The following is a 27,443-nucleotide window of genomic DNA, read 5'->3' as shown; positions in this document are numbered from 1 at the left end:
TTGCCCGGTATTTAAGCCTATCCTGCTGCTCTCTCCAACGCTGGTAATTCCCCGTGCAGATCACCGCTTGGACCCCAGAGTCAGTGATGGGGTGTGGAGAGAACAAGGTGATTTGGGCAAGGCTGTGGCCGTAATACGGAGAAGCCTGCACAACCCGGATGGTTGAGGTCATTGCAGGGCATCTCCACCACCCGAATATGGCCGTTTGAGGATCGTCTTCTGCTAGCTTGACTTGGCTCGTGGGTAGGATGATTTCATCTGAAATTAGTTTCGCCGCGAATCAAGTCTACTAGGCATCCACAGCCTCTAGAGAGGATAGTATTACCGGTTTTACGGCTGCTTCGCCGCAGCTCCCAATTCACAAGCAGGGCACTCAGAAGAACCAACGCTAATTACGTACAGCTCCAACGCGTTTTGACCCTTTTTCGCATCGTGAAAGTCCACCCGTCGTCGCTAAATTACCCCACAAGCATCCCCAGACCCGGCAACGAGCCGTGAAAGGGCCGATAGTGCCGTGGCACCACCACTGTAGCGCCATAATTTTCCTGCCAGGAGGAGAAAGAGGAGCAGGCGGAGGCCTTTAACATGACTATTTACTTGTTAAACAAACTAGACAAGCAGATGCTGAAGAAAACAGCGAGGCTAAGTAAATGATCGGCCTATAAAGTGGAATGGCATACACGCGAAAGCAGTGACATCCCTGCTCCCAGTGCTGTTCCTGACCGATTCATACCGCAGTTTCTATCCCTTGAGACCCAAATGCGCAGTGACCACTTCGGTCATAGTGTAGTTATCGTGTCATGGAGAATAGGCACTTGTCATAAGAAGGAGTAGCTAATGCATGTAAATGCCTAGTTCGGTGAATAGTGACATACTCCCGCAAGTAGTCTCTACAATCGCCTCACACGTAGTACATGAAGCAATGCTGTTGGTACCCGCGATATGTTCGGTGAGGCCGCGCAAAAGTTCCTCTGCGGCAGTCCTCGAACCAGAAGCCGATCTAACTCCACACCAATACCGAGATAACCGGCTTCGGGCCTGGAGTAGTACTGCTAGGAAATAATGTTCAGGCACGAACATATCTGCCGCGTAACCGATTCAATACCATACAAACCGCGTGGCCAGCGGTAATGTTCTCCGATGCGGAGAGAAGTCTGGCTGCTGAATAGCGGGCTCGAAATAATCCTTGGTAGTTTGTTAATGCTTATGCCCTCCTTGGCACATAGACTGTGGGGAGACCCAATATGATCTCGGCAGAAAGGCTACCCGAAGTCTAGAATCCAAGTCAGCAGATTCTGAATTTTCAGCTCTTGGGACTGTTCATGGAGTGCCCCTTGAAATTCTTCCATTAATCCCTACCATACCGGGCCGATTGGAATATCTCCTAAGTAAGTATCAATGGCTATCATAGACAATAGTGACGCTCAGGAGGGATGTTGACAGTACCGGGCCTCTGGTTCTTGGTAATGAATCCGAAAGATGTTTGACAATGCGCCTCCTTATCGGGAACGAAGAGACTTTCTCAGCGATGTTATCGTGTTTTTCGTCAAAATTATGACCTTGATATCATATAGCCATTTTGAACTAGAGTCTGATGTCTAGATGTTAGATTTTGTGCTAAAAAATGTAAAGATTGTGTACGATTTTTAGGTGCAAAGACGTATGTTAGAGTACCTACCCATATATGAGCATAGCTTCACACATGTATGTCTGGACAAAATATTATTTTTAATCGGGCACGCAATCAGGGTGAATAACCATGAAAATATTTTAGAGTCGCTACATGATTTCGTAGGAAACCTGCCTCGTTCTCGGAATGAGGAATGTAAGTGTATACCGCTAATTCAATGATTAAATGGCAGTCGTGAATTTTACGTGTCGAATGGATTGAGCTGAAGTTGAGAAGCTATTCCATTCTGTGTCTGCCTAAGTTATTAGATGATTGGTGCACCACATAAAGCGTTATTGCTTGCTTTAAGAAAATGATCAACAGGAAAAGAATTCCTGTTTTACTGATTGGGATGTGATGCGCTTGAGAGAGTCGCACTTATTTCGAGTTGATGAGAGGCGGCAACTGCTGTGAAGCTCAGCGAAGGATCAACATACGTGCATTTCCCCAGCGCACCACTGCAGGTACTATTTCGCTTAACCCGTTTGGCTGTTTTCGTTGCATGGGTAAACTCGCTTTGGTGGTTTAATATTGCTCTGCTTGCCTTTTGTGAGGCCGCAATGACACGCTTGAATCCGAGTCATCTTAGGGCTGTGTAATAATATTGACCTTGGCAGTAGGTGAGTCATACATCAGGCAATTGGCAATAAGCGTCAGAATAAAGCCCAAGAGCGACAGAGGTTTGTGCCAAATCAGGCAGTCGAAATAACTCTATTCGCATTTACGTTTAGACTGCAGACACATCAAGACGAGCAGAGTAAAGCTGCCGAAGATGACAGGTGCACCGCCAAAGTCAAAATGGATATGACACATTTTAGCTCTGGTCATTCGGTAACCTTCTCCAAGCACGCCTTGTTCTATCACCACCCACCCAATTGCTCTATAAATTTCTATTGAAAGGGCATTTTAGCAGAGCTACTGCAAGAGCTGCCATATCTCTGTGTCAAGCAAAGCACATCTTTTTAGCCCACCAATAACTTTCAAGAACGCAAAATGCGATTTTCGGTCGTCAATTATCAAGATGTCCTGCAAGATCTGGACAAGGGTGTCCCGATAAACTTTAACACCAACTTCCACACCGCTGAGGAGGCGCCAGATCTTCCCATCCCCACCAACAAGCCATACGACTACGAAATATGGCTGCCATTGATACTGAGATCTCGAGGCCTGCCTCCTACTGCGCTTCAAGTCGCCAAACTCTCGCGCGCACAGATTAGAGTCTTGGTCAGTGCTTCTGCAGCTTCAATCCATACTGGCGTGCTCAATCGATCTTATGCCGAAGATCTCGAAGATGAGGTGTATCCTGCCTTTGATGGGCTCCATTTCCCCCCAGAAGGTCTTTTTATGCGCCTTGGAGCTTGTTCCCCCAAAGATGGTGCGCAGCTTACGCCTGGAAAGCTGGCGATTCATTCCGTCGAGGACATTGTGCTCCGCATCACTACGTCTGCGAGAACGTGGAGCGCGCTGACGAACATACTCAACCATGAAGGTGAAGAAGGTCACGTATACTTTCTTCCATTCAATTCCGAAATGAGATCTGAGAGGGAATATCGCGTTTTTTGTATCCCCGGCTCGTTGAACATATCTGGTGTTAGTCAGTACAGATGGCATAAGCCGTGGATTTTCGGCCATGAAAACAAAGATGAGATGGCCAACACGGCTCACATAATAATTACCGGCATTCAAGAAGTTCATGCCGATATCATTGCATATATGAAAGCGCATGATGATGATGAGCTGGAGAATCTTATTCGGACCCAAGGATTTACTTTCGATGTGCTCTACGACGAGAATACGGGGAGATGCGCCTTGATTGAGCTCAACACTTTCGGGGTGAGGAGTGCATGCGGCTCTTGCCTTTTCCAATGGCTGAAAGATCGAGCGTCGTTGTATGGAGAGACTGGGGATATTGAGTTTCGTGTTACGGTATGAGATTAAGGCTTGACAGTTTAGTAGCAGTATGCAGGTTGGGCTGGATGGAGGAGATGGATTCTTGGAGTGGCATATCAGACACTGGAGCGATCGAGATCATTTTTTTGTTAAATGCAAAAGACTGTTAAATACTTGCCAGAAGCATGATATGGCATAGCTCGTCGAAGCATACACCCTTTACATGCAGTCTTTGCCTCAACAAACTGAGATTGTGAGAGAAAAGGTCTAAGTAGTTGAAGAATTTGAGAGAAGATCATTATGATTAATATTATGAGAGGGGTGGAATGCTATGCAAATAATATACAGTGTTAATGTTCATACAAAGGCGATGTCCGACGGCGATATCCAAACCGTTCGCCTAAAGCAACGCTCGCTTCTTACTCCAGTGCCGGATACTCTGGCAGATTCCAGTTAGACGTCTTCTTGTCCAAGCCGTCCATTTCGCCCCAATTGAAAAAGGATGCCATCTTCGCAAACCTATGCAAGATCCAGATCCCGATACTCGTTTTCGGGGCCATCAAGTCCTCAGCCCAGTCATGGCCTCCATGCATGGAAGTTGCAACAGGTCGGAACGTTTCTTCATACGCCTTTGCTCCTTGCCTGATAGCCGCTGGAGCTGTTAAATCCTTGTTCTTCAATGCTGTAGCAATCTCGCCCGCCAGCACATAAGCGCCCACAAGGCCCCAGGCGCATCCATAGCCACCTGCTGTATGGCAATGGGCCGAATCGCCAAGAAGAACGACTTGGCCTTTTGACCAAGATCCAGGGGGGAGGTGCACTTCCTCAATTTTTGTGCAGTAGATATCATCCGCCTCTGGGGCATGGAGCAGTGCATCCATAAACCGATCACACTCCCATCCGCCTCCTTGATAGATGTCGGCCAGAGCTTTCTTCAGCTCTTGTGGGTTTCCAGAGCTGATTGCTGCATCAAGGGCAGGCCTCTTCCCACGCAGGATCATGTATACCCGTGTAAGCTCTGGGATATCTTTCCTTGTTCCAACAATTCGCCCCCCCGGCAAGTGGCAGAAGGTTCCTCTGTCGGAATCTCCCGGATTGGATGGGACGCTGAAGTATCCGATATGACCTCCACAGTCACGTCGTGGGTCTGGAGCATCTGCACCAAGCATCATTTTGCGTGTTTTTGAACCGGTTCCATCTGCAGCGATAACAAGATCGAAATCTTCTTCACGACCATCCTCAAAGCTGACATGAACCTTGCTGTCAGGGCCATCTCCGCCGTCTTGAGTAAAGCTTTTGATGGTAGTATTGTATAGATGTCGCACGTTTTCATGGCCGTCTGTAAGTCCGTAGAGAATCTTTACCAGATCGCCTCTCATAATCTCGTACTCTGATGTGATGCTCTGTTTCCCAGAGCCACTCTTGGCGACGGGAAAGAATGCTTGAGTCCGGCCGTTGCGGTCAATCAACTGCATGCCAGGTTCTTTCACACAGGCCGCCATCACAGCGGCTTCCATGCCCATCTTCTTCATCATCGGTACGCCCTTGCCGCGAAGGTCCACCTGCTGGCCTGACGCTCGCATCTTGTCAGATCGCTCAATGAGAGTAACGTGAGCACCGATGCGTGAGAGCCAGTAGGTCACAGCCGGACCTGCAACACCGCCGCCGACAACCAAGACTTTTAAAGCAGACATGATGATACAGCTATAATCATGTAATGAGACTGAAGTGTAAAGTCTGAGAGCACTGTATGCTAGAAGCTGAAAAGAAAAAAAAAAGAAAAAAAGGTATTTTTGAAATTGATGGAAATCCGCTTGTTGGAGCAAAAACTGATGATTGTTCCAAAAATATACCGTGTGTACGATTCAGAGACATTTATACTTTACTGGCCATTTCACGATGTAGATGTAGCCAGGCACAAAGGCCGTTATCTGATTGACACCTCAGGCTCAGATCCAAAGCTGAATACACGCGCGGCGCAATCGAACCAACTAGCGACCAGCCACGCGGACATCTCACAAGGCGCCAGGCACAAACTTGATTCCTGGTCTAGTAGCCATGGTCAATAACGGCAGTTGTGCGATCCTCCAACAAGGGTGAAGCCACAAGCTGCGACTCCTAGCCTACGTCATGCAATACGCGTTCTGCTAGCGATGAGTCAAGCGCTGCTCCTCTGAGTCTTGATTCTGAGTCTTGATGGTTTCGCGATGCTAGAAAGGGACATAGAAGCGATGTTCCTGGTCATAAAAACATGCAATTTAAGTTTAGTAATGGCTGCCTGTGGTCTAGACTGCATGAAGGGTAAATACACGTATGCAGGTGCCCTTTTTGGGCTGTTAGTGCCATGCAGATGTATCTCAGACACACGCAGGAGCAGAAAAAGAGCTTGTGATAAGATTATCAGATCGATAGTGGGTACATGTATGTGATGATCCTTTCCAATAGTGTAGTACTCATATGGTCATGTATCATGGAACTCATATATCGTTTTATGCTTTTGTTGCGGCGCTAAACGTAAATAAGCTCGCAGATACGATCGGCCGACAACTTCTCGGTCAATGCTTAAGTAATTCACCGCTTCACACCCTACAGTATTAGGATTCTACGCTTGATCGACGCTTTCACACATCCGAAGCCTACGGAATTGGAAACTTGACTAGACAAGGAGGAAGAGGGATTTAGAATCGGGCCTTTCGTCGTGCGATGACTCACTAGGGTTGCAGTTTTGAAAAGTTCTTGCGAGAGCTTGCGATTAATAATATTCAAGCCGAGTAGTGCTTTAACGAGGCCAAGATATCCACGTTTCCTGACATCGCAGACTATTTAGAGCTGTTACCCTTCTCTAAGTGAATGGTAGGATTTGTCATCTGAGAGTAGTAGTTGGAGGAAAGCTGTGCTCTTACAGATACTCACAGCAGTTTGAAGCATTCAATAGGTAAGCTATTATTCGTTCAATAATATGAGTATCAGGGTGGTGCACATCTGTTCAGGCTTTATACCTGCTGAACATGAGATAGGAATTGAAATCAGAAAAATGTCCAAGGGAGTACATAATTGTCCAATTAAATCCTTCAAAGAGAATCAAGCCAAGCCAACAAGACCTTTGTTTCAGGTTGCATTTCATGTTCCTCAATGTTTTCACACATTCTCTTATAGTCCGAGAGCAAGAGCACATCGTCAACATGACACATATCCCAACTTTCGTAAAAGCCAAAATCTTCTTCGTCCTCATCCTCATTCTCATCCTCGCCGCCCTGAAACCTCATATATTGCTGATATTTCTCTACTGGATTGTACGCCTTATAGCCAACAATGAAAGAGTTTTTTGGATTTGTTTGTTTTCGATATTGAGCAATAATTGCCGGACGCATCATGATTTCAGCTTCGAGGTACTCTCCCTGCCCGCTCAAACAATGTTTAAGAAAGAGTAAAATTGTTTCAGTAAGCTCATGATCCAAGTCACAAACCTCATTTCTCATAGGAAGTAGCGCGGCAAGGACTTTGACCGCTTCAATAGTTCTTCTTTGGTAGTGTAATACCCGAGCAAGCCATAAAATCGCTAAAGACGTCGGTTTTGTTGTCTTCCTATAGCTTTCTGGCGCAGAAGGACATATTTGCCGAAGGATGTTCTCTGCGTCGTTGTACCTGAGCTGACAGCAGAGCGATCTTGCCAAGCAAATCGTGGTCCACTTTGTATTTTCATGCTGTGGCCCGAGAACCTTCAGTTTTATATCTAAATCTCGGCGAAAGTATTCTTCAGACTCGCTATATCGGCCGAGATCATAAAGCGAATCTCCAATCCAATTACAAGCGGTAGCTGTTTCTTTATGGTTTGATCCATAAACTTGCAAGCATACTGATAACTGTTCACGAAAATATTGTTCAGCTTCGCTATATCGCTCAAGGTTGGAAAGCGAACGTCCAATCCAAAATAAACTGTCGGCTGTGTACTTATGCTTGGGCCCGAAAAAGCGGCGACGTCCAGCCAAAGCATCTTGGTGTGAATTCAACCCTTCTTCGTAGTTTTTCAGATTCTCATGGCAACGTCCCATGCATTCGTAGACGTTGTACCTCATTTCATCATCGTTATCGCCTAGCCTATTTAGAACTACGCGGAATATCTCCAGAGCGTTATGTGGCCTTGGGTTTATGCATAGCTGGCCAATTCCAATGATAGTGATGGTTGGAAAGCTACTTATCTTGCTCATAAGTAAACGGAAGAGCGCATCGAAGGGGCTCCAAAAATCTTTTATGTATTTGTGCCCTCGCAATATCGCGCTGAGTACAGAAAGTAAGTCGGCTTGTTTTGACAGCGAAAGAAGAGGACCGTCCGCTAGAAAATGGATCATTTTTGAGAAGTGGTCTTTAACTTGCAATGTAGCCGATTTGTTGTCAAAGCTTTGACTTTGCACAACGCACGTTACTGAATCAGAGGTATCAATATCGTCTTCGTCAATCAAATCCAAGAATTGACCCAGCAGACGTAATCGCTGAGAGTGCCACGAGTTTTGCGTATGTGCTTGATATATCATCTGAAAATGCTTCTTGACCTCATCTGTCGTTGTGGTAAGATTAGCTGAACCGTTTTCGAGCCATTCAGCAGCTTCTAGATATTCTTGTGGTGTGGGAGACATAGGCCCTTCTATGAAACATGAGATGATAATGATTTCGATCAAAGAAGCCCAATGAGTATCGAAAAAGTGCTTTACTCGCGCTAATGTTTCTGCACTAGGATCCCGCATTCTATTGAAGTGATATACAGTGAATTTGAAAGCGTATAGAAAAAAGGGAGGATACATCAAGTCATGTGACAAGAACATGCCCTCTCTTTGATGAAACCATTCAAATCCGTCGTTATTCATGCTCTCAATGCATGTATTGACAAAGAGCTCGTGAGCGTCTGTAAGTTCTACTCTTAGAGTCGAGATTTCCGAACCCCATTGTGTAATTTGCCTTGTCAAAAATTCTTTTGCCGTTTGATGGACTAGGCAGACCTTGTCGTTCTCAATATAGATTAAGCCCCTACAAGTTTGCATCAACATACTTGTGGGATTGAAACATTTGTATGCATCAAGCTGATCTCTTTCAAACTCGGGTAGACTTATTTGAGATGCCACTGCATGAGCATGCTGGAGCTCTTTCAACTCCAAAGCTCTACCAGACGCAGCAAGAATTTTGAAAATTATTTTTGCGGTCTCTAGTCCGGTCTCTCCATGTTCCTTCATAATGCTGTGTAAAATGCGGCAATATGCATCTTCTAATCCGAGCGGTAGGCACTGCAATACTTTCTTGATATCATTTCGACTATATGCCCCGCGGAGTTGATCCATGGCCAGCCTCGCCCACAGAAACATACCATCAGCTTTTTCCCATATGTCTTTGATGACCATGTCTTGAATTTCCGATTGTCCTAACGTTTGTATTTTTCGAGCTTCCGCCGTGATGAACGACTTGATATCTGCTTGGAGAATATCATTGGTAATGTGAATTCGCTGTATTGAAGTATGCTCTTCAAAAATATGAGGTCTACCAACTAGAAGCATTTTGAGTGACGAGGACGTGTTGATCGTTGTAAGAAGTTGCGTGAATAAGCCACTAATTGAGTCTTGGCATTCATCGATCCCGTCAATGATAAGGTATATTGAGGTTTTTGATTTGGTCGTAACTTCATTAAATGTTTCCCATAGATCAAATGTTGTAGGTTGGCCATTTAAAATGCGTGACTGGATGGTGTTGCGCATCTGTTCGTCTGGTGCTGATGTTAAGGCGTCGTGCAAAAGCCATCGTACCAAACCATCAACGGTCTGCTGGCTACTATCCAGATTAGAAAAGTAGAAGAACATTGTACTCCTATTCTGTTTCTGGAACTTCTCAATAATAGATGACGCAAGGACACTTTTCCCGCAGCCGCTCTTCCCTGAAACAAATAACAGGCGGTCATGATTACTTTGGCTTCTAGACGATTGCCATTGGACGAATGTGGGATTTGTAGTGATCCATTCACATGTATTTGGCGTTCTGCCTTGGAACTTTCTCTGGTGCACTTCTCTCATATTCGTCGCACCGAGCAAGCTGATTGCTCCTAGCTGATCTTGCCTTTGGCGGTGATCTATACATCGAGTTTAGTAATGATCAGGATGCTAGATAGAAAGAAGAGATGAAAGAAGATACCGTATTCTTTTGCACACCCAATAGCTCTAGCAGCATCATGAAAGCCATGCAAGTGCTTTCTTAGCCGATCAACATTTTCTTGGAATTCTGCTTTAGGGGGAGAGACCATCATTTTCCAGAGCCGACCTTTTCACATCATTAGCGATCATTTCTTGAGGTATACATAGCGGCGTGTACGAAGAAAAGAAAGCAAGGAAGAAAGAGAAAAAGAGTGCCCACCCAATGTACTAATTTTGAAGAAAGCCAAGGCTTTCACGCAGAAGCGTGTTATATCATTGAAGACGAAAAGCAGCTCTGTCTGCATATGCGGGTCTTTTAGACTTGGGTAAAGTGCTATGCGTGGCAGGTTCTCGGCAAGAATCTCGACCATTGCCGTGATATTTCGTACGACATACGAATGAGATTTAGATATCTGACATGACTGCGATTAGACCGTAAAACTAAAAGATCAAATTTGTAGAACTAGCGTTCTCTTACTTCGATAATGAATATCACTGGCGCCCATAGCGGGCACAAGACATCAGCTTTTGCATGGACCGCAAGCTCCACTACAGAAGAGAATGATTGTAGTCTCTCTGCATTATTCTTGAGTTTCTCTGACAGTTTGAACGATCTTTTTCTTTTATGCTTGCAATTCAAGTCATCCACGCATTTAACAAGGTGCGAAACACTATGTGTCTGATCAATGCATCTTTGGAAAACCTGATCGCCGTCTTTCAAGTGGTGAAAAAGTGATCTGGCCTCGGCGATTGCCTTTTGTTCGAGTGACTTCCCTTCCGTTGGGCTTTGCGACGCCATGCTCTACCAATAAAACACAGCACTCAGTTTCTAGAGCCTCTCTCGCGAGCGAGAATCATCAATGTGACCTAATAACTGCACAATAGAACTCAGAGTGTCTGGCGGCGTAGAGAAAGAAATATTGGAACTCTATAGTAAGGTTGCTTCTATAAAGTATTATGGCTGATTTTATAGCACGAGGCTCTGCCCCTCTCACTACGCCTCATGTGTGTGCCTTATGCAGGTGACTTATTGCCGTAGTTATGATAGGTCCACGTAATTCTACCAGTTGTGTGCCTTACGCAGGCGCCTTGTTGCTCTTGACATGATAGGTCCACGTTTCTCTTCCAACACCCAATCAGTAGAAAGGATAAGCCCATTGATTTCGATTATCCCGTGCAAGGTTTACGAGGCTCTTCTGAAATGAGAAGCTATTTTCGCGTATCTTTTGAAACGCCACCATTTGTTAAAAGTTGAAAATGAATTACTGGCAATTATTTTCCTTTTTCTCTTTCTTGTTCTTTTTAGATTTATTAAGCTCTGGCAGTAATTTTGGTGTGTATGTCGGTTTATATTGCCTTTCTCCTACGTCTTGGTTGGGATGCATGGCTAATCTTGGAGAAATGGATTTGCCGCTGAAAAGAAACCGCATGATAGTTCAAAAAATGAGAAATAGAAAATATTAGAAATCTTTAGGCGTTTACATATGGCTAGAACAAATAGACTCCGAGTATTAAGTTATCCACATTCCATATATGAAGGGCTTAAATAGAGCGGTGTTTGCATATTTAGGCCTCAGCTTTGCAGTTCGTTCGTTCTCATTAGTTCTGCTGCTACTGATTATGCCACAAAATTTTGGCCAGCGTTTTGCTAGGCTCGGGGTCAGAAGCCAAGTAAGGTTCACAGTAGTAATGTGAGAGTATGTCGTAGCGTAAATATATTAAAACCAAGGTAACAAGACACACCAAGCCTTTTAGCTAAATTATGTCTTTCTGGCACAGCTGGCTGTTCGTCGCGGGTCCTGGAGCTTTTCGTCCCTGCGCCACCAATTTGCATAATTGACTCCTCTCCTTTATAGTCGTATATTATTCAAGACTAGAGAAAAATAGAAAACGGAAGAGACGTCGCAAAATTGATGCTGTGCCCGCGCTTATAAGTCACAAAAGCTTCCCAAAAGCTCTTGATGGTCCCTGAAAGTGGTCACCGGCTCCAGATACATGTAATTACCCCTGTGGCGTTAGCCACTTCCGTGCTTGGGCTCGAAATTTCTCGCGGCGGCAGATGCATCTAGACCCAATAGCTTCACCTGAAGAGGGGCGCTAACAGCTCTTCAGCTGGCGTTAGGTGCTTGGCTATTGACACAAGCATTGCAATAGTTTTGCGCTCCATTGCCTAATTCTGCCTGAATCTATGCGGGAGCTGCGCTAATCGTAGAAATATAGATTCAGCTACCAGGGGGAGCCCATGCAAATGGCCACTAGCTCTTTGAAGCTATCTGCGGATGCAAATGGATCGAGAACAACAACGAAGTGGCTATGGTGATTATTGTTATTATAAGGTTAAAAAGAAAATTTATCGTTAGAAGCTAAGTAAACAGATATATATAGAGGTTGACTTGACCATACATTCTCTACTTCATCTGTAGGCTTTTCAAAGTAAACACAGCTCGCCGTCAACATGGTCAAGGTCAACTCCGTCGTCTCTCTCCTGGCTCTGGGCTCCGGTGCCCTCGCCTTCGAGCGCAATGCTCAGCGTGGCCTCGTTGACGAGTTCGTCACTTGTACCACCGTGCTGGGACCCAAGTCAACCAACCACATCCCGACGAACTGGCACTACAAGACCAAGACCCTGACTTACACCGAGAAGGTCACGGTCACTCCTCACCCGACCGTCACGCCGACCAAGACGGCGACGAAGACCTTAACTAAGACCGTCTCGACTGTGCTTTCGGAGCCCACTTCTACAGACGTCCTTTCTACCACCATCACGAGTAAGTAAACATGCATGATATCTTGACACAATGTATGCGGCCAGGCTTTGGAAGTGCTAACATGTAAAAAGGGACTCGTTACGCCACTGCAACCAATGTTGTCACTCAGACAGATATTACAACTGTCGACACCACCATTATAACCACATCAACCACCACCATTCCTGCTCCCGCAGACTTCACTCCTGTTTCTCAGAACCAGGATTACGTCGCCAAGGTCAAGGCCCGCAGCGCCAAGAACCTCCTCGAGCGTGGAAAGGACGTCGTTCAGTGCAAGAAGAACCCCAAGGGCGGCCACTCTTTCTACCCTCCTCTGCACCCCCAGTCCGTCACCTGCAACAAGCTCGTTGAGCCCGTTGTCTACAAGCGTGTCACCGTCACCGCCAAGCCTCACACTATCACTGCTGTTCCCAAGACCAAGACTGTCAGCAAAACCGTCACCAAGACTCACACCGATACCGTCTGGCCCAATGAGATTACCAGCACCATCACTTTCGGTACCGCGGTTACTGTCACTTCAACCATCGATTCCACTACTACAAACTACATCACCGCCTCCAGTAAGATGACCCCCCTTTTGACTTTTGAGTCTGTCATGTAGACTAATCTTGCCAACTAGACACTGTTTCCGCTGTGGCTCCTGAAGAGACCTTCAACGCAATCTGCGGCGCTGACAACATTATCAGCTCTGCCAACGGCGGTCGTGATATTTCCATCCAGGCCGCCTACCCAGACTACTTGTCCCTTGTCTCTGCCTCAGATTCCTACTCGTGCTGCTTGGCTTGTTCCAACACTGCGGCCTGCCGTGGTTCTTTCTTCTATCCCGGCGGTTGCTACCTGGTTGTGGACCGAAATGGTGTCTGCCATGCCAACCAGTACCAGACTGGATCCGGATACTTCAATGAGCAAGGAACCCCTGGCTCAGTTAGCAATGGTCCTTGTGGCCTGCTGTCTAACCTGGGTAACCACAACAGCATCGTCTATTAAGCCGATGGCAAAGACGCGACGCTTCGAATCTTGAAATGTCTTTCGGGGCATTTACATATAACTTTATATGTAGAACTTATTTCTCAATATACCTACTTAATTAGAAGACACAATGAATAGATGAATACCTCCAAGTCTACCACAAAAAACACTATGGATTGTGAAGAAGAATGTACAGCAATCAAACTGTCCAGATGACATGAGCGTAGCATATAAGCAGTTAATGATACTAGTATTGAGCGCCTGTCATATTAACACTGATACTAAACTCAAAGAACATCATTGCACAGAAGTCATTAGGATACAACTATTTTAGAAGCCGTTAATCCCATTCAGTGGCTTGACTCAATGAATAGCTTGTTGCACCTTGGGATAGACTCTAATCATTTCCTGATATAGCTCTGGATGATCTCTTATCATTACCTGAGGATCCCAACCAGCTGCAACGAAGATAGTGTCGATACCGCTGCCAATAGGAGTTGTGAATACATGCCCGATCTGAAAGCCGATTAAAAATGCATAGGCCATGATAACGGCAGTGAACCCTCCGTCACGGTTGTATGGCGGGTCAGTTTCGAGAAGGTAGAGATAAGCAAAGAGAGCGCATGCGTAGCCAATGAAAATGGCACCAAAAGAGAGCACAGGTCCAACGAGGCAGTCCTATTTGTGACTGTTAGTAAGGTGCAAGATAAACAGAATATATTGTAGCAACTCACGTTGACAAGCGCATCGATGCCACGATCCTTAATCATCCTCCAGGTATCTTTGGCTGAAGCAATGTATGCCTTACCGTAGAGAGCAATGTGGCAAAATGCATACCGGTTAACGAATTGCACAGCCCATTCGATGATGCTTATTACACAAGTAAGGAGACAAAAGATGGCATAGGTAATCCAACCGGCGACACCCCCCTCGCTGGCTGCCTGCGACCGAACAACACTGCACAGTTGCTTCAGCGCCTGAATAAAGGCCACTATGAGACTTCCGAAGCATATGGACCCGAAGCTGTAAGTGAGTGCTCTTTTGGCAGCGCCGCGAGTCGCCCTTTTTGGGAAGTTATGCGGTGAAAAGTACCACGATCCATAAACGCCAGCGATGATGGTGTGGATAGTATTCTTTAACCACTCAGAAATCCAGAACATTGCAAACGTCACGTAGACGACAAAACCAATGACCTTGCTGTGGCTGCAGTTATTCCCCGATACAGAGCATCGCGGATTGTCGGGCGATGGCTCGTAAGAGACATAGATGGCAACGAGTGTAACCGAGAACCAGGCAGCCAATGCCGTTGCGCAAAAACCTCCAATGAGGCTTACGAGATAAACATGACCATATTTCTTGCTGACATCGATACTTGTCTTGAGCATCAGAGCTGAGAAGGGGATCCTGCTGATCCAGGTAAAAAACGCGAATATGAGGAACGCGGCGAAGATGATGAACACTATTCCAGCAGACCAGTATCCTTTGATCAAGTAGTATATTGCGGTTCCGAGCGCCCAGGCGAGGTTGATGATGCCTGTGATCCAAATAAACTGCTTTGGAAAGAGGCGCGCCAGCCAGACATAGATGTACGAGAAGACGAAGGCAATAACGAGACAGAAGGCGAAGAGTATAATGGTATTACTGTTGAGTGAAAAGCTATTTAAGTCGTCGTAGATGCCGTGTCCAGCGAATCCTTTGGAATATCCGTGAATCGAGAGGCCCGAGATGGCTACATAGCCTCCGAAAGCTGCGAGGAACTGCAACACAGAAATTCATTTGTTAGAGCTATGATTCAACAAGAACGAGTCCTCCAATGAAGCACTTACCAGAAGGCCCGCCCACCAATCGTTGTATTTGGGCTTCTCAAGCTTGAATGCGTCGTTGAAAGAATATTTTTCGTCGTCTTCGCGTTTGGGAGGGTTGAAGCTGTAGGGCGGAGGAGGGCCATATGGATGATCCTGGTAGCCATTCATGGGCTGCTGCTGCTGGTGGTTGCCATTGTACGCTGGAATATTGTTGTTGTATCCCTGATTATACTGAGCCTGGTTCTGGTAGTCGCCATGATTTTGGCTCTGGCCCTGATGTTGATATTGCGGTTGATTCTGTTGGGAATCGCCCTGCTGCCGGTATTTGTCTGCTTCACCCATCGTGCATATCAAATTCAACGACAGCTGATTAGAGAGAAAGACTGGCGCCCAATCTATGGCTAAAGACGGCGAGGGGGGTGGTAGAGATGTCTCAGATCATTTACACACAAAGCGCAATGGAAGGGAGAGATGAAGGGATAAGGCAAATTACGAGGTAAACCAAAAGGCAAGAGAGCCACGAGGGCTTTGGAGTGAGCCATGGATTTTCACGTGGAACTGCAAACAGCTGCAGGTACAGAGCTCAGCTACCTACCTCTGCAGCGACGCTGTAATGGATGAGGTCATGACATCGCAGCTATCAGATTAGCGGGTTCCGATCGGTAGCGACTAGGTCCCCATTCGCTGGATACAGCGCCTCGGAGATTTGAATGGCTGCTGTGATCGGCCTATCCGGCGCTAAAGCCGCGGTCTGGGATAGACTTTGGAGCTGCCCTGGTGGCTTATTGTTAGCTGCTAAGGAGAGCCGGAAGAGGCCGCATGCAGACTGTTTGAAATGATAAGGGCTATAAAGTATAGTGTGCTTTAATGAATAGAGAAATCGAGATGAATAGATAGACTAACGGGAAAATGGAAGATCTTCAGATCGATCAGGGATTGATGTTTTGTCGGCATAGTGTACTTGTACATTAAGTCGTAGCATTGTTATTCATCCTTCTCTTATTTTCGAGTACCAACATATACACATTGTCGTCACACAGTATATATTTCCCTTGGTAGGCAGTAAAAACATGTGTATGCCACACTGCTCTCTGATAGTGGTAACTTGGCCTCGACAGCCCTTTCTACGTCTAATCGTACCTATTTGGGCTCCGTACATGCATCTACTTGCTCATCTGCTCTTGCCACTTAACTCCATGCATTGATACCTACCATCAGCTCAATAGTTCGCTTGGCCACGATTAGATCATCAAATGCGTTTCGAAAGACTGTAACGAGCAGCTTTCAAGTAGTAAAGGAGTCGCGTACAATCCCGATTTTTTTTTTTTTTTTTTACGTTTTGCCTCTGATCCTTTCTTGATATATTTCATCGAATCTTTACAAATGAATTGTGTCAAAAAAGCTGGAGCTTGCGTGTTCTCTATCCTCTAACCGCGCGCATCGGTTTACATGTAGATACTCTATGAAATAACAAAGCAATCTGCTGAAACACAGCCGTCTGTGGCGATAAGCCCAAATCCTCCTCCTCTGTACGCACCATCAACAGAACGTAATTCTGTATCACCAACACGAGCAACAATGTTCTCGCCATGAGCTGCCAATGTTACTCGATATTTATAGTCCAACTCCCATGGAAACGCCGCAGATGAGAGTATGCTCCTGTGCGCGTCGTGTGCCTTAACGACGTTGATCCTCTTATCGGCAGTGAAAGTTACGGCGTAGTAACGGTTGAGTCCTTGAACTCTGATAGCTAGACCAGCTGGAGCCCCGAATTTGACCATGAAATTCGGAATTGTGATACTGTAGTTATCCCATTCTCGCGTGCCGTAAATTATAATGCCCTCGCCTTGCCCTTGGGCAATCAGGAACGAAGAGTTGCTGAAATTATCGGCGCCATTGATCCAAGCACGGCGCCAGAATCCACACGGCTGCTGTTGAGGTACTTTGAGTATCATATTAGGCACGCCTGTCCAGGAAAGGCTGTCAAGCCAAACGGTACCTTCAAAAGGTTGTGCTGAACCCCATCTAAGCACGATACCAATCTTCTGAATAGGCTGACTGTCCATTTCATCTGGTATTGTCCAAAGTAGGGATTGAGTCTCCCCAATGGCAAGTGTAACAGCAGGGCCATCAACTTCGACCAGGTCATCGTTTCGGCTATATACCTTCAACCTCAGCCCAATACTTATATTGCCGTCTCCCTCGCCACCGATGTACACTTTGGCCATGACTGTCTGACCTGGGTATAACAGTGGTGATGCCATCAACTCATAAGTCTTCATATATAAGACCTCTTTCGGTGTAAAGGTCTGAGTAAGAACCTCAATCTGGCCTGGTTCTCTGTATATATTTTCCACATCTATCGCCAATCCAGGGCCATGGGCATCATTGACTCGCTGCTGTAGCACAGCTGAAGCGCCCTGCCCACTGCCAGACGGCCATGACAGCTGAAAGCCCTGAACGCTTCCTGGAAGGCTAAAGTGGAATTGCGCGCCACGCTTTGGAGGTTGAAGGGTATCGTGGCCAGCCAGCAGTCGGCCCTTGTTGGCAATGTCGTATGCAATCCGGGCAGCGTTGTTGATGGAATATCCACCATCTGCACTCGAAATGAGAGCACGGTCTGCCAATGGACCCCTCCAGTCATAATTCCCTTGGAAAGCAGGGAGTCCAAGCATGATGCCAACAAGGCAGCCCACGTTACCAGAATTGCAGTCCGTGTCCCAGCCGCAGGTATTGATGATGTGCATAGCTTCATCAAAATCATTGCTAGCGTAAAGTACAGCCATTATCATAAGGGCATGGTTGGGAATTACATGGCAAATGCCATGAAACTTGTCGTATCCATACGACTCCTCTATGCGCTGGCGGGTTTTCGTCCAATCCCCATCTTCTGCGACCCATTTCCGAACGTTTCCGATTACACGAGCAACGAGAGAGTCTTCAGGGATAGTTGAAAGGCCAGTGTTGAGAAGGTGGTCGATGTCCTTTGATATGAAGGCTTCTGACTCCATTGCAGCCCACAATTGAGCAGCATATACAGCCTCTCCATCATGGCTAACTGAGCCAGCAGCGCGAGCAAGCTTGGCTGCAAGGCTAGGATTCCCCGGAGCTACTAGAGCCCAGCCATCAATGAAGATTTGCGCACCTATTTGCTCAGCAACTGTCCGTCCATTTGTCTGTATCGCACCACTAAGAGGCGCAGGTATGCCTCGCTTCAAATTCAAGAAGGCTGTATGTTCTGTTGACATACCCCTACCGCCCCACCAGAATATTGTGCGATTCTCTATAACATTATTGAGCCAGGTTTTTCCAATGTCTTCAGAAGATATGTCAGGATTGCACCCGTGCTCTTCTAGAGCCCTCACAAACTGAAATGTGCCAGAGACATCGTCATCAGTGACGACGAGGGGATCACCAAGTCTTTCATGAACGTAGCCGCGAATGTGGCCGAGCTCTTCAATTATTCTCTGATGAGTCCAGTTTTCGAATGGGCGTCCGACATACACGCCAATAAGTTTCCCAAGTACTCCTGCATAGACTCTCTCTAGGTAGTCGTGTGGCAGTTGTGATTTGTTCATTGTGGTTCTTGAGGCTTAGAATTCAGCTATTTATTCGAGAACAACCGACCACTCTTTATACATTAATTATAACGGGTGAGAATGATAACTAATTACGAGAATAGCTGTGCGAACGGAGATGGAGCATATCTTCATACCGAAGCTATAATTCCAGAATCAAGATCTGTCTGTTCCACTTCCGCATTACGAAGCACCTAATACAGGTGCTTCCCCGCATGCCTAAATCCCGCTAAACGAGGGGCAGAGATAGCATTGTTACTGGCTACAGGTATTTTACGGCGGAAAGTGTGTGCAGCGTTCTTTGTTTCATTTTCTCATAACCATGCTCCTGTCCAGACCGGGATGAGCCATCTATTGGAGAGACAAACAATTTAGCCGGAGTATGACGCGAAATTCACGTTATACTCCAATCATCGCAATACTTGTATCTACAGCCACCGGGAAAAGTCATGGCTCAGAGTGAGATTTCATTTCCGGCGAGAAGAAAGGTAAGATACAGCAATCCGATTCTGAAACCAGGGCTTGCAATATGGTTATGTGATCGTCGGTAAAACTACTAGATACTGAATGAAACTGTTATTTTATTATGCTAAATCAGGCGTACTCTTTGCGAATAGATTTAACGGGTCGAGCCGACTCTTGATAGATCTGATTCGAGCCAGACCATCAGCTCCGTAGTAATGAAGACCGTCACCCTTATGAGGTGAACAGAAGTTGAGATACTTGTGCGGCATAGCAAGACCTGCTGCGTTAATGCCATCGGACACCTTATTTACCCACGCATCACAACTCTTCAGTCCCTCTTCATCATCGGGAGGCGCCGCTGCGAAAATGCCGAGCATCACGTGTGGTTCACGATTTGAAAAGGCTCCATTCGTCATGAGGGTGGAACCAGAACCTCGTGTGCCTGCTCCATGTCTATCGTGGATGACAACAATTGATGTAGAATTTGGTAGTGGCTCTGACAGGATGCGGCCGAGCTCTTCCGACCAGACAGGAACTGAGACTGTCTTCCGGAAAAATATGAGTTCTGCAAAAAGTTCGGGGTTCTTAACGGACATAGTAAATCCGTACGGCGTAGCTATGGTTAATTGTCAGCGTTTCCAGGCGAGAGAATGACGAGTACTCGAAGCTTACTCTCTTGGACTGTATTGACCAGCACGGTTCCAAGACTCAACATGCGCTCAAGATAATCTTTTGCCTCATCAAGATCGCTCTTGTCTTCGTCCAGAGCCCAGGCAGGAAGGAAAAAGAATAAGCCTTCGCCCCCCGGTGGGTGCACGATGCCTACATCGGCCACGAGCTTATTAGGCTTCTTCCATGCATACAGTTTGGCGAGCCTCTCAGTGATTTGGGCCGCTTCTTTCTGAGGGAACCCAACTAGCCCGCCTAGAAGGGTCGGACGACGGTGTACTCGAACGCGGAGACAAGAAACTACACCAACGACACCAGCTCCGCCACCGCGAAGCGTCCAGAGCACATCGGGGTCGCAGTCAGCATCGCCTGTGTCCATAATACGCCCATCAGCCAGGACAACCCTTCCGCCGAGGATATTGTCCGCGGCCATGCCCATGGTACCATTCCATGAGCTATATCCACCGCCACAGGCAAAGCCGACATAACCAACTACAAGAGAAAGGGGCGTTGGCGTTGCAAGGCCGTGCTCGTCTAGGAATTTGAGTAGCCTTTCGGATGACACTCCTCCTTCGACCGTTACATGCTGCCGATCCGCGGACAGAATCATTTTATCCACAGAGCGAACGTCAAGCGAGACATCTTTGGGCCCAAAAGCGCGGCTCCTGCCCCCTTGGTCGACGCCAGAATTCCGAATTGCCAAAGTTAATCCATTCTGAGAGATATATCGCACCGCTGTAGAAATTTCGGCTTCATCCGTAGGGCGCACGGTAGCTACAGGCAGAGTTGTGACAGACCTGTCATTGATTCGATTCAATGCTTCATAATTGATAGAAGAGGCTGTATAGATGCGGAGATTGGGGGCCTCACGATGTAACCCTAGGAGAGCCGGCGCATCTTGCTCGATCGATGAAGTTGAAGAGGCTCCCGGGGGAGGATCAGTGTGGAACTCAGGACCAGATGTTATCGAAATCATTGTAAGTCAAGTTTGCCAAACCATTTATGTAGGAATGTCTGCGCATAGACTGGGGCTTCTGCTTTACTATGCTGAGAAAAAATTCGTGAAAAGTATGACTCGGCACGGCTTATATACATGTATTTAGATCTAGTCAACATGGGGATTCGGGGGAGTTACTTTGACGTGGCTGCTCACCTAATCTTCTTCACCACGCGCCTCACGGAATTAAGGTGTGTTATGGGCCAAAGCCGATCCCACCAGCAGGTGTAAGTCCCAGAGAATGTACATGAAATCAGGCAATTTACTCATATACTATTAGGTTCGCTCGAATCGAGAACGCCGTAGCTTACCAACTAACAGGGTTGAGTGCATCCTATTCTCCAGGATGAGCCAAATTCGTAGCATGTTGTCGCGACTAGAGATAGTTGGGGCAATGCGAATGTTGTTTAGGTACGAATAAGGCAATAAGCAATTAATAATCTGAGCCGGGCGAGACAATCAGCTTTTAGCGTTGCCTTGCGCTACACGGATTTAGAAAACGGGCGCTGTCAGCGGGCTCTCATGTAGTATGTAACGAGACTACATGTAGATATACATTTGTAATTCGTCGTAATAGTTGCTCTAAGTGTATAAATTGCCCATACAGGCCCCCTCACTCTCGTGTAACTCGATGCAGCCGGTAAGCTGCAAATGCCAAGCCCAGATATAATGCCTCTCTCTATAGCGAGTAGCTAAATTCAGCATTTTCCTTATCCGTCAAATCAAGGAATTCTTGATTCTCAATTCTGGTGTAAGACGGATCTGCCCGAACGAGGCGCTTCTTGGCGTTTTGTCGGCGGTAATATGCCCAGATGAAGACAAGGTCTACGATACACAGTGCCCAGCAAACCAAGATGGTGATTTCGCCTGGTCGGTATTCGGGAGCATCTTTCGGTCGGAAAGTCTGGGGTCCTGAATGAGGGTCAATAAATTGTGAGGCTAATGCAGTGTGTATGCACGATGCTTACCGATAATATTCCCAACGCAGTAAGCTACCAGATACATTGCTGCTACCGTCGTCTTCTTAGTCCATCCTAGCAATGCATTAGTACGTGAAATACACACAAATTTGTTGGTCTTCTTACCCGCGACGTTTGTAGATATCAAGGACAAAATTGCGACGAAAGGAGCAGCATCTGCCTGGTTGATGTTAGTTTGATCCTCATCCCCATCTTCACTGCATAATTACCTGAGTGAGATAGTAACCAGCCAGTCTGCCAGCAGGCCGGTCCAACGGGATTGCAATAATCATGATCATGCCGACCATGGACAGTACGAGGGCAGCTATAGACACCAAGAGGCGGCTCCCAAGTCTATCTCCCAGAAATCCGCAAAGGAGCAGCGTGACGACTTCGACTGCTCCACCAGGAGTGCCATAGAGCAAGCTCTGCTCGGGAGTGTAGCCAAACGAGACAATGAGTTGGCTGAAGAAGTTGGAAATTCCACCATTAGGAATATCAGAAAGCAATGCGTACAACACGAAGCCCCACACGATAGGGTCTGTTAAAGCCTCCTTGACCTGGTACCATTTAAAGTGCTTATTTCCGATACCCTGTTCGTTGACTTTGATCCGGTGGACAGCCAACACACGCTCTTCTTTGGTAAGAAATCTCGCGTTCAGCTGATTATCGGGCATGACGAAAAAGAAGATTATTCCCATGGTGCTCGTTAATACTCCAGTAAAGATAAAAATCGCTTTCCAGGGTGCAATCGAAAATCCGTGGATGTCGGCACCGCGAGCGAAGCCATATGCTACCAAGCCGCCAAAAATTTGAGCCTCCAGCAATGTTAGCAATAATGATACAAAAAGAAAAGGGGTTGTTAATAAGTTGCCATACAAAGCCATTGAAGCTGAACCATATACTGGTTCTAAATCCTTGCTCTTTCTTTGTATACCACTGCGATACAAATAAAGTGAATCCAGGAGTGACAGCAGCTTCAAAAACTCCTAGAAAGAGACGAATAACCACAGCTCCTCCAAAGTTCTCAGTAGTAGCAAACAAAGCAAGGACAAGTCCCCACATGATGATGTTGAAGGCGGAATATTTCGCGAGCGGTAATCGTTGTAGGAGGCGATTTGTTGGAAATTCCCAGCCAAGGTATCCTTTGTATAACATCAGTCGACTATCTCCAGAAAATTCGAAGAAGACGGTTTACCGAAATAAAATAAGCTCGATAGCCACTGGTAGTTGTCGCCAACAAGTTTGAGGTCGGTTTTTAAGCCCATGATACTAGCATATGATAACGTCGTTTCTATCAAATGTTAGATGCTGTACACAATACTCACGATTAGCGGTATGACGTTTCTCACTGTCAAGGTAATTGAGGCCGTAAATAATACACATTAGCTGGAAGGTAATAAATAGTTAGCCGACTGACAAGACGCATACAAATGCCATAACTAACAGGCATAAGATTCATATCGATCTTGCGCAATAAACGTCGCTCGGTCTCCTCATCAAGCTGCAAAGTGGCGGCATCAAGGCCGGCAACGGCGTTAAGAGCGTCATCGGCATCGATTTCGACAACCTCTCCCTTCTCAACAACGGCCGTAGAACGAGGGACCTCATGGTCGACCTTGTCGGTCTTTTCTGTCGTGTCGTCCGCCATTGTGAACCTAGTATAGTTATACGTAGATGTAAAAAAGAAAAAAGGAAGCGGTGTACACTCCCTCTACATAACTCGGAAATTGAATAAATTGAAATTCGCCTGAACTGGTTGATCAACCCTACCTCTTAAATAGGATGTGGTTACATTGTCTTACTCCGATACCAAACCCCGCTCTCTCCTCACAGATACAGGGGTGTATCTACACACTATCTACAAGACCTATGCGGAAGGCGATTGACTTTCGGCGAAAGATAAGACACTCAGGATGCTGTTGCGTGCTCCAGATCCGTGCATTGCATATCGTCCGATCCGGAGGTATTAGTCCCCTGCGCACATTATCTGTCATAATAGCATAACAGCATACTTCATTCCTTTGCTCGTTCATTCTACACAATCTATACGTAACGCAATATTTGCCTCCATGTACATGCGTGCAAAGCGCTGAGCAAACAGCATGTTTATCAACTCGTCAATCTTGCCTCTTCGGCATAGCGTAGTGTGGGGAGAGGCTAAGGTGAAAAGCTATGCAGGGATGAGAATAGCCGGTGACGCAGAGATCGTCATGTGCACCGGAAGCGAAATCCACGGCAATTGCCTGGAGTTGGCTGGCTTTGGCCTTATCTCGGGCTATGTGATTCCGATATGCCCGGCATATCCACTGTCTTTCAGGCAACGATAGAGCCGTTGCGATTACTGATAGGCCCTGTCTTATCAGCTAATTGGAACAAGGCGGCTGTCTAAAGGGTGTCAGTTTATGAATAAATTGCATTAGCTTCTTCGGAATTTATCTCTATCAGAGTAGTACTCGCATACAGTAGTGCTTGATCTTGTTTGTTCCGAAAGTGACCCTTTCTCAGAGTAACCCTACCAGTGTAAGCAGCTTAACGATTCCATGCAGCGATTCGGCTGCAGCTCGAACATAAACTGCATGAATGACGCAGATCATGGCTTTAAGGAGTCTTCGTCTAGATTCTGGGCGATACTTCTGGCATGGGTCGTGTGAAGATACTTGCTATTAAAGCAGAGCTAGAAACTGATACCCATGATAACTATTACCAAAAATGGGACAAGATAAGAAAGAATGATTTAGCTCTAGACTTGCGCTTCAGTCTTTCAACTCAAGGCCTTTTATAACTAAATACTGCTTGCATACTACTTTTATGAATGCCTCTACTTATGGAGTGCATGGCGCTTTCTTCTATTTCTCTGATCCAATATGAAGCCTTCATTTGTCTATTATATTAATGTGTTGTCTAAGTTTCGTCTTACCTCTTAGTCTTCCCTATCAACCATTCTGTATCCTTCTTCTCCATGGCCACGCTTTGATCTTGCTCTCTTTCGCCAATAGAATGCTCCTGCATAAAAAACGCCCACAACGCTAAATACTGAGCCACCCATCACTCCTAACGTGCCAGTGCTGAGACTTTGTTCTTCGGAAGAGATTGAGGCTGACGGTGATGGCGGTGAAGGCGGCGATGGAGGCGTCGGTGGTACTGGAGATGATTGCGGCGGCGGTGATGCGGGTGGCGGAGGAGGAGGGGGGGATGGCGGCTTCAAGCTAACTATATCGCTTGTGACTATAGCAGGCTGGCCATCGTTTGCAAGGTCGATGACGACCGTTGAGCCAAGGACATTGCCGGAGGAAGATACCGCTGCTGCGGCGAGGTACCGACGAGCGATATCTTTTGTTGTGAGAGGGATAACGGTCTCAAATCCCTGCCGAGGAGATTCGGCAATGAGATTTGTATAGTTGCTTATGGTCTTGTGATCGTCGGAGGCAAACTACGTTGCGGTCAGTATTCTATGCTATGAGATGTGGAAGAGATGGAGTGGCTTACTATGGCCCATGAGGATACATCTGTTGCACCGTTCCATGAAACGTAAACGGTGGCATCTATCGTGCTGGCATTAGGTGCATCAGCAGCCACAGTCGGTGGCCACGGTGGCCTTCCGGTCCAGTCTCCCTTGTTCACTCTGTAGGCGAACATGTCTGCCAACACCTCGCCGCCAATGATTCCTCTCTGGAAGTCCATCACGGGCGTTCCGTCACTCTTATACTCTACAAAGCCGGGATTATGTCCCCATCCTGTCATGACATTCCCGCTGCCGAGCGTTTGGTATCCTCCCATAGCGCCGGAGTCGATATTTTCTGGGTGGAAGAACTGACTGACTACTCGGGCGGTGAGGGCGACGGGGTCAACAGCGATGTGGAGAGCGCGGCTTTGGCATTTTTCCTGGCAGACGCCGCTGTATTCGCCGTGGTTGTCGAAGAGGGTGATGTGAGTCTCGCTCGGGTTGTCGGAGGGAAGGATGCGGGCATCGTGCTGCCAGCCGATGTTGGTGGCTTCGCCGTTGGAGAGGTCAGTGAATTGGTTCTTCCTGCCGCCGAGTATCCAGATTGGGTGGCCGTCTTTGCCGTCTATAAGAGTGAGGAGGGAGAGGTGGCGACTAGAGACGAGGTAGTTGCCGTCATCAGTCTATAAATTATTAACGATAATGAATCCCTGTATCGTATCTCTTTAGAGGCTCACCTTCTGTACAGAGTTTATGTGGAAAAAGTCAAAGCCAGAGTCCGGGCTGACACCATAATCTTCGTTGTATAAGGCGAACGAGTCGCTTATATCAAAGAATCTGGAGGCATGCCAGTCGAAGACTAACTGATTGGTTGCTGCATCGACCTCCTGGAAGCCGCTGTCCATGAGAAGGGCGTTGTCGGGTCCTCCCACAGAGGTGCAATCATAAGGAATATTAAAATATGTTGAAAAAATAACGCTGTCGTCTTTCGTAACACTAAGCTCGTGCATATCGGCCTCCGCATCGCCGAGCCCTTGCGCCGTGACGGTGTATTTGAGGTTGTAGTCTTGGTCGAAGAAGAGGCAGTTTCCATTGGCGTGGCCGCGCGTATGACCGCCCTCCCAGAAGGCAAGATAGCGTGAGCCGTTGATGGTATGTACGTTTGATGTATAAGTATTTTCATATCTTTGATCTGCGTATATGAGACTCATATCGCGAGCGTCGAATATCATGGGCCCTGCTTTCCATTCTCCGTAAACTGTACCCAGAAAGATATATGATGCATTGTCGACTTGATCTTTTTCCCACTTGTTTACGAAGAAGATGGGGGCAACAATGGCTGAAGAGCGAAATGTTTGGCTGGGAAATCCGCCTTGCGAGTTGGCCAGATCTATGTATTCGGTTGCGTTTGTGATGAGCGGGACGTCGGCTAGAGCAGAGTGGAAGAAGAGCGCGGCCGCGCTGAAGAGAGAAGAAAAGCGCATTGCGTGGACGTTTTGTCAAAATTTAGAAACGTGTATATGAAAGAAATTAATAGAGAAGAATGGATATAGACGCTTTCATGAATGAAGTACAAGATGGGTATCTGGAGGTGGACTCATCGCAATAGATGCTGGCGATAGTTGAGAGCTTATGTGCAGTAGCCTTCAAGACTGGCTCAGCAACTCGAAATGTATCAAATGAATGAATTAACCAGGAAAGACAGTCAAAAATGCACAATGAAGAAAACCAAGAATTAAAAAGTCGACTACTTCCCACAAACTCTCCAAGTGGGCTGGTAGCTTTGTTTTAAAAACGAATTCTCATCGCACATCGTCATACGCGGCCCTTTCCCCTTTTTTACTATACCCACTTACCCTCGACTTTGTGGGCTGCCCAAGTTTGATGATCGACAGTAACGGCGCCAAATTCGTGGCGGTTCTGGAAGTTTGGTTCGCCAAGAAGAATAGGGGAGCAGGAAGTTTGTCTTGAGACTGGGTGAGAAAATGGGCATGATTTGATGAGACTTCTTGGATGCAGGGAAAATGCCAAGACGATGGGCGTTGGCGATCCTCTTGGT

General features: G+C 46.7%; 10 protein-coding genes across 10 annotated transcripts; 3 read left to right on the top strand and 7 right to left on the bottom strand.

Annotated features, from left to right (window-relative positions):
* Positions 1-2,662: 2,662 nt before the first annotated feature.
* On the top strand, positions 2,663-3,601 carry TGAM01_v201301 (hypothetical protein; the record flags this gene model as incomplete). Its single annotated transcript, XM_018809105.1, has 1 exon — positions 2,663-3,601. The coding sequence occupies one exon, from the start codon at positions 2,663-2,665 to the stop codon at positions 3,599-3,601; it is 939 nt and encodes a 312-aa protein (XP_018657680.1).
* A 377-nt stretch (positions 3,602-3,978) lies between these two features.
* Positions 3,979-5,253, bottom strand: TGAM01_v201300 (hypothetical protein; the record flags this gene model as incomplete). The annotated part of the gene is made up of 1 exon (XM_018809106.1): positions 3,979-5,253. The coding sequence occupies one exon, from the start codon at positions 5,251-5,253 to the stop codon at positions 3,979-3,981; it is 1,275 nt and encodes a 424-aa protein (XP_018657681.1).
* A 576-nt stretch (positions 5,254-5,829) lies between these two features.
* Positions 5,830-6,129, top strand: TGAM01_v201299 (hypothetical protein; the record flags this gene model as incomplete). The annotated part of the gene is made up of 2 exons (XM_024548736.1): positions 5,830-5,980; positions 6,083-6,129. 2 exons carry the CDS (start codon positions 5,830-5,832, stop codon positions 6,127-6,129), a joined length of 198 nt encoding a protein of 65 aa, XP_024406552.1.
* A 501-nt stretch (positions 6,130-6,630) lies between these two features.
* TGAM01_v201298 (hypothetical protein) lies at positions 6,631-9,612 on the bottom strand (the record flags this gene model as incomplete). The annotated part of the gene is made up of 1 exon (XM_024548735.1): positions 6,631-9,612. The coding sequence occupies one exon, from the start codon at positions 9,610-9,612 to the stop codon at positions 6,631-6,633; it is 2,982 nt and encodes a 993-aa protein (XP_024406551.1).
* Positions 9,613-12,184: 2,572 nt separating this feature from the next.
* On the top strand, positions 12,185-13,484 carry TGAM01_v201297 (hypothetical protein; the record flags this gene model as incomplete). The annotated part of the gene is made up of 3 exons (XM_018809107.1): positions 12,185-12,497; positions 12,569-13,057; positions 13,117-13,484. The coding sequence occupies 3 exons, from the start codon at positions 12,185-12,187 to the stop codon at positions 13,482-13,484; spliced, it is 1,170 nt and encodes a 389-aa protein (XP_018657682.1).
* A 345-nt stretch (positions 13,485-13,829) lies between these two features.
* TGAM01_v201296 (protein PNS1) lies at positions 13,830-15,613 on the bottom strand (the record flags this gene model as incomplete). Its single annotated transcript, XM_018809108.1, has 3 exons — positions 13,830-14,144; positions 14,201-15,223; positions 15,293-15,613. 3 exons carry the CDS (start codon positions 15,611-15,613, stop codon positions 13,830-13,832), a joined length of 1,659 nt encoding a protein of 552 aa, XP_018657683.1.
* A 1,118-nt stretch (positions 15,614-16,731) lies between these two features.
* On the bottom strand, positions 16,732-18,849 carry TGAM01_v201295 (hypothetical protein; the record flags this gene model as incomplete). The annotated part of the gene is made up of 1 exon (XM_024548734.1): positions 16,732-18,849. The coding sequence occupies one exon, from the start codon at positions 18,847-18,849 to the stop codon at positions 16,732-16,734; it is 2,118 nt and encodes a 705-aa protein (XP_024406550.1).
* A 584-nt stretch (positions 18,850-19,433) lies between these two features.
* Positions 19,434-20,959, bottom strand: TGAM01_v201294 (hypothetical protein; the record flags this gene model as incomplete). The annotated part of the gene is made up of 2 exons (XM_018809110.1): positions 19,434-19,930; positions 19,987-20,959. 2 exons carry the CDS (start codon positions 20,957-20,959, stop codon positions 19,434-19,436), a joined length of 1,470 nt encoding a protein of 489 aa, XP_018657685.1.
* Positions 20,960-21,659: 700 nt separating this feature from the next.
* TGAM01_v201293 (major facilitator superfamily transporter) lies at positions 21,660-23,590 on the bottom strand (the record flags this gene model as incomplete). Its single annotated transcript, XM_018809111.1, has 8 exons — positions 21,660-21,892; positions 21,949-22,014; positions 22,066-22,120; positions 22,170-22,757; positions 22,819-23,084; positions 23,138-23,233; positions 23,292-23,328; positions 23,387-23,590. The coding sequence occupies 8 exons, from the start codon at positions 23,588-23,590 to the stop codon at positions 21,660-21,662; spliced, it is 1,545 nt and encodes a 514-aa protein (XP_018657686.1).
* Positions 23,591-24,862: 1,272 nt separating this feature from the next.
* On the bottom strand, positions 24,863-26,868 carry TGAM01_v201292 (hypothetical protein; the record flags this gene model as incomplete). Its single annotated transcript, XM_018809112.1, has 3 exons — positions 24,863-25,372; positions 25,429-26,067; positions 26,122-26,868. The coding sequence occupies 3 exons, from the start codon at positions 26,866-26,868 to the stop codon at positions 24,863-24,865; spliced, it is 1,896 nt and encodes a 631-aa protein (XP_018657687.1).
* Positions 26,869-27,443: the final 575 nt, after the last annotated feature.

Source organism: Trichoderma gamsii (assembly GCF_001481775.2).
Source record: "Trichoderma gamsii strain T6085 chromosome Unknown Scaffold_3.2, whole genome shotgun sequence".
Classification (NCBI taxonomy): Eukaryota; Fungi; Ascomycota; class Sordariomycetes; order Hypocreales; family Hypocreaceae; genus Trichoderma; species Trichoderma gamsii.
The sequence above is the reverse complement of the archived record's forward strand: the minus strand, read 5'-3'. Positions and strand labels throughout refer to the sequence as shown.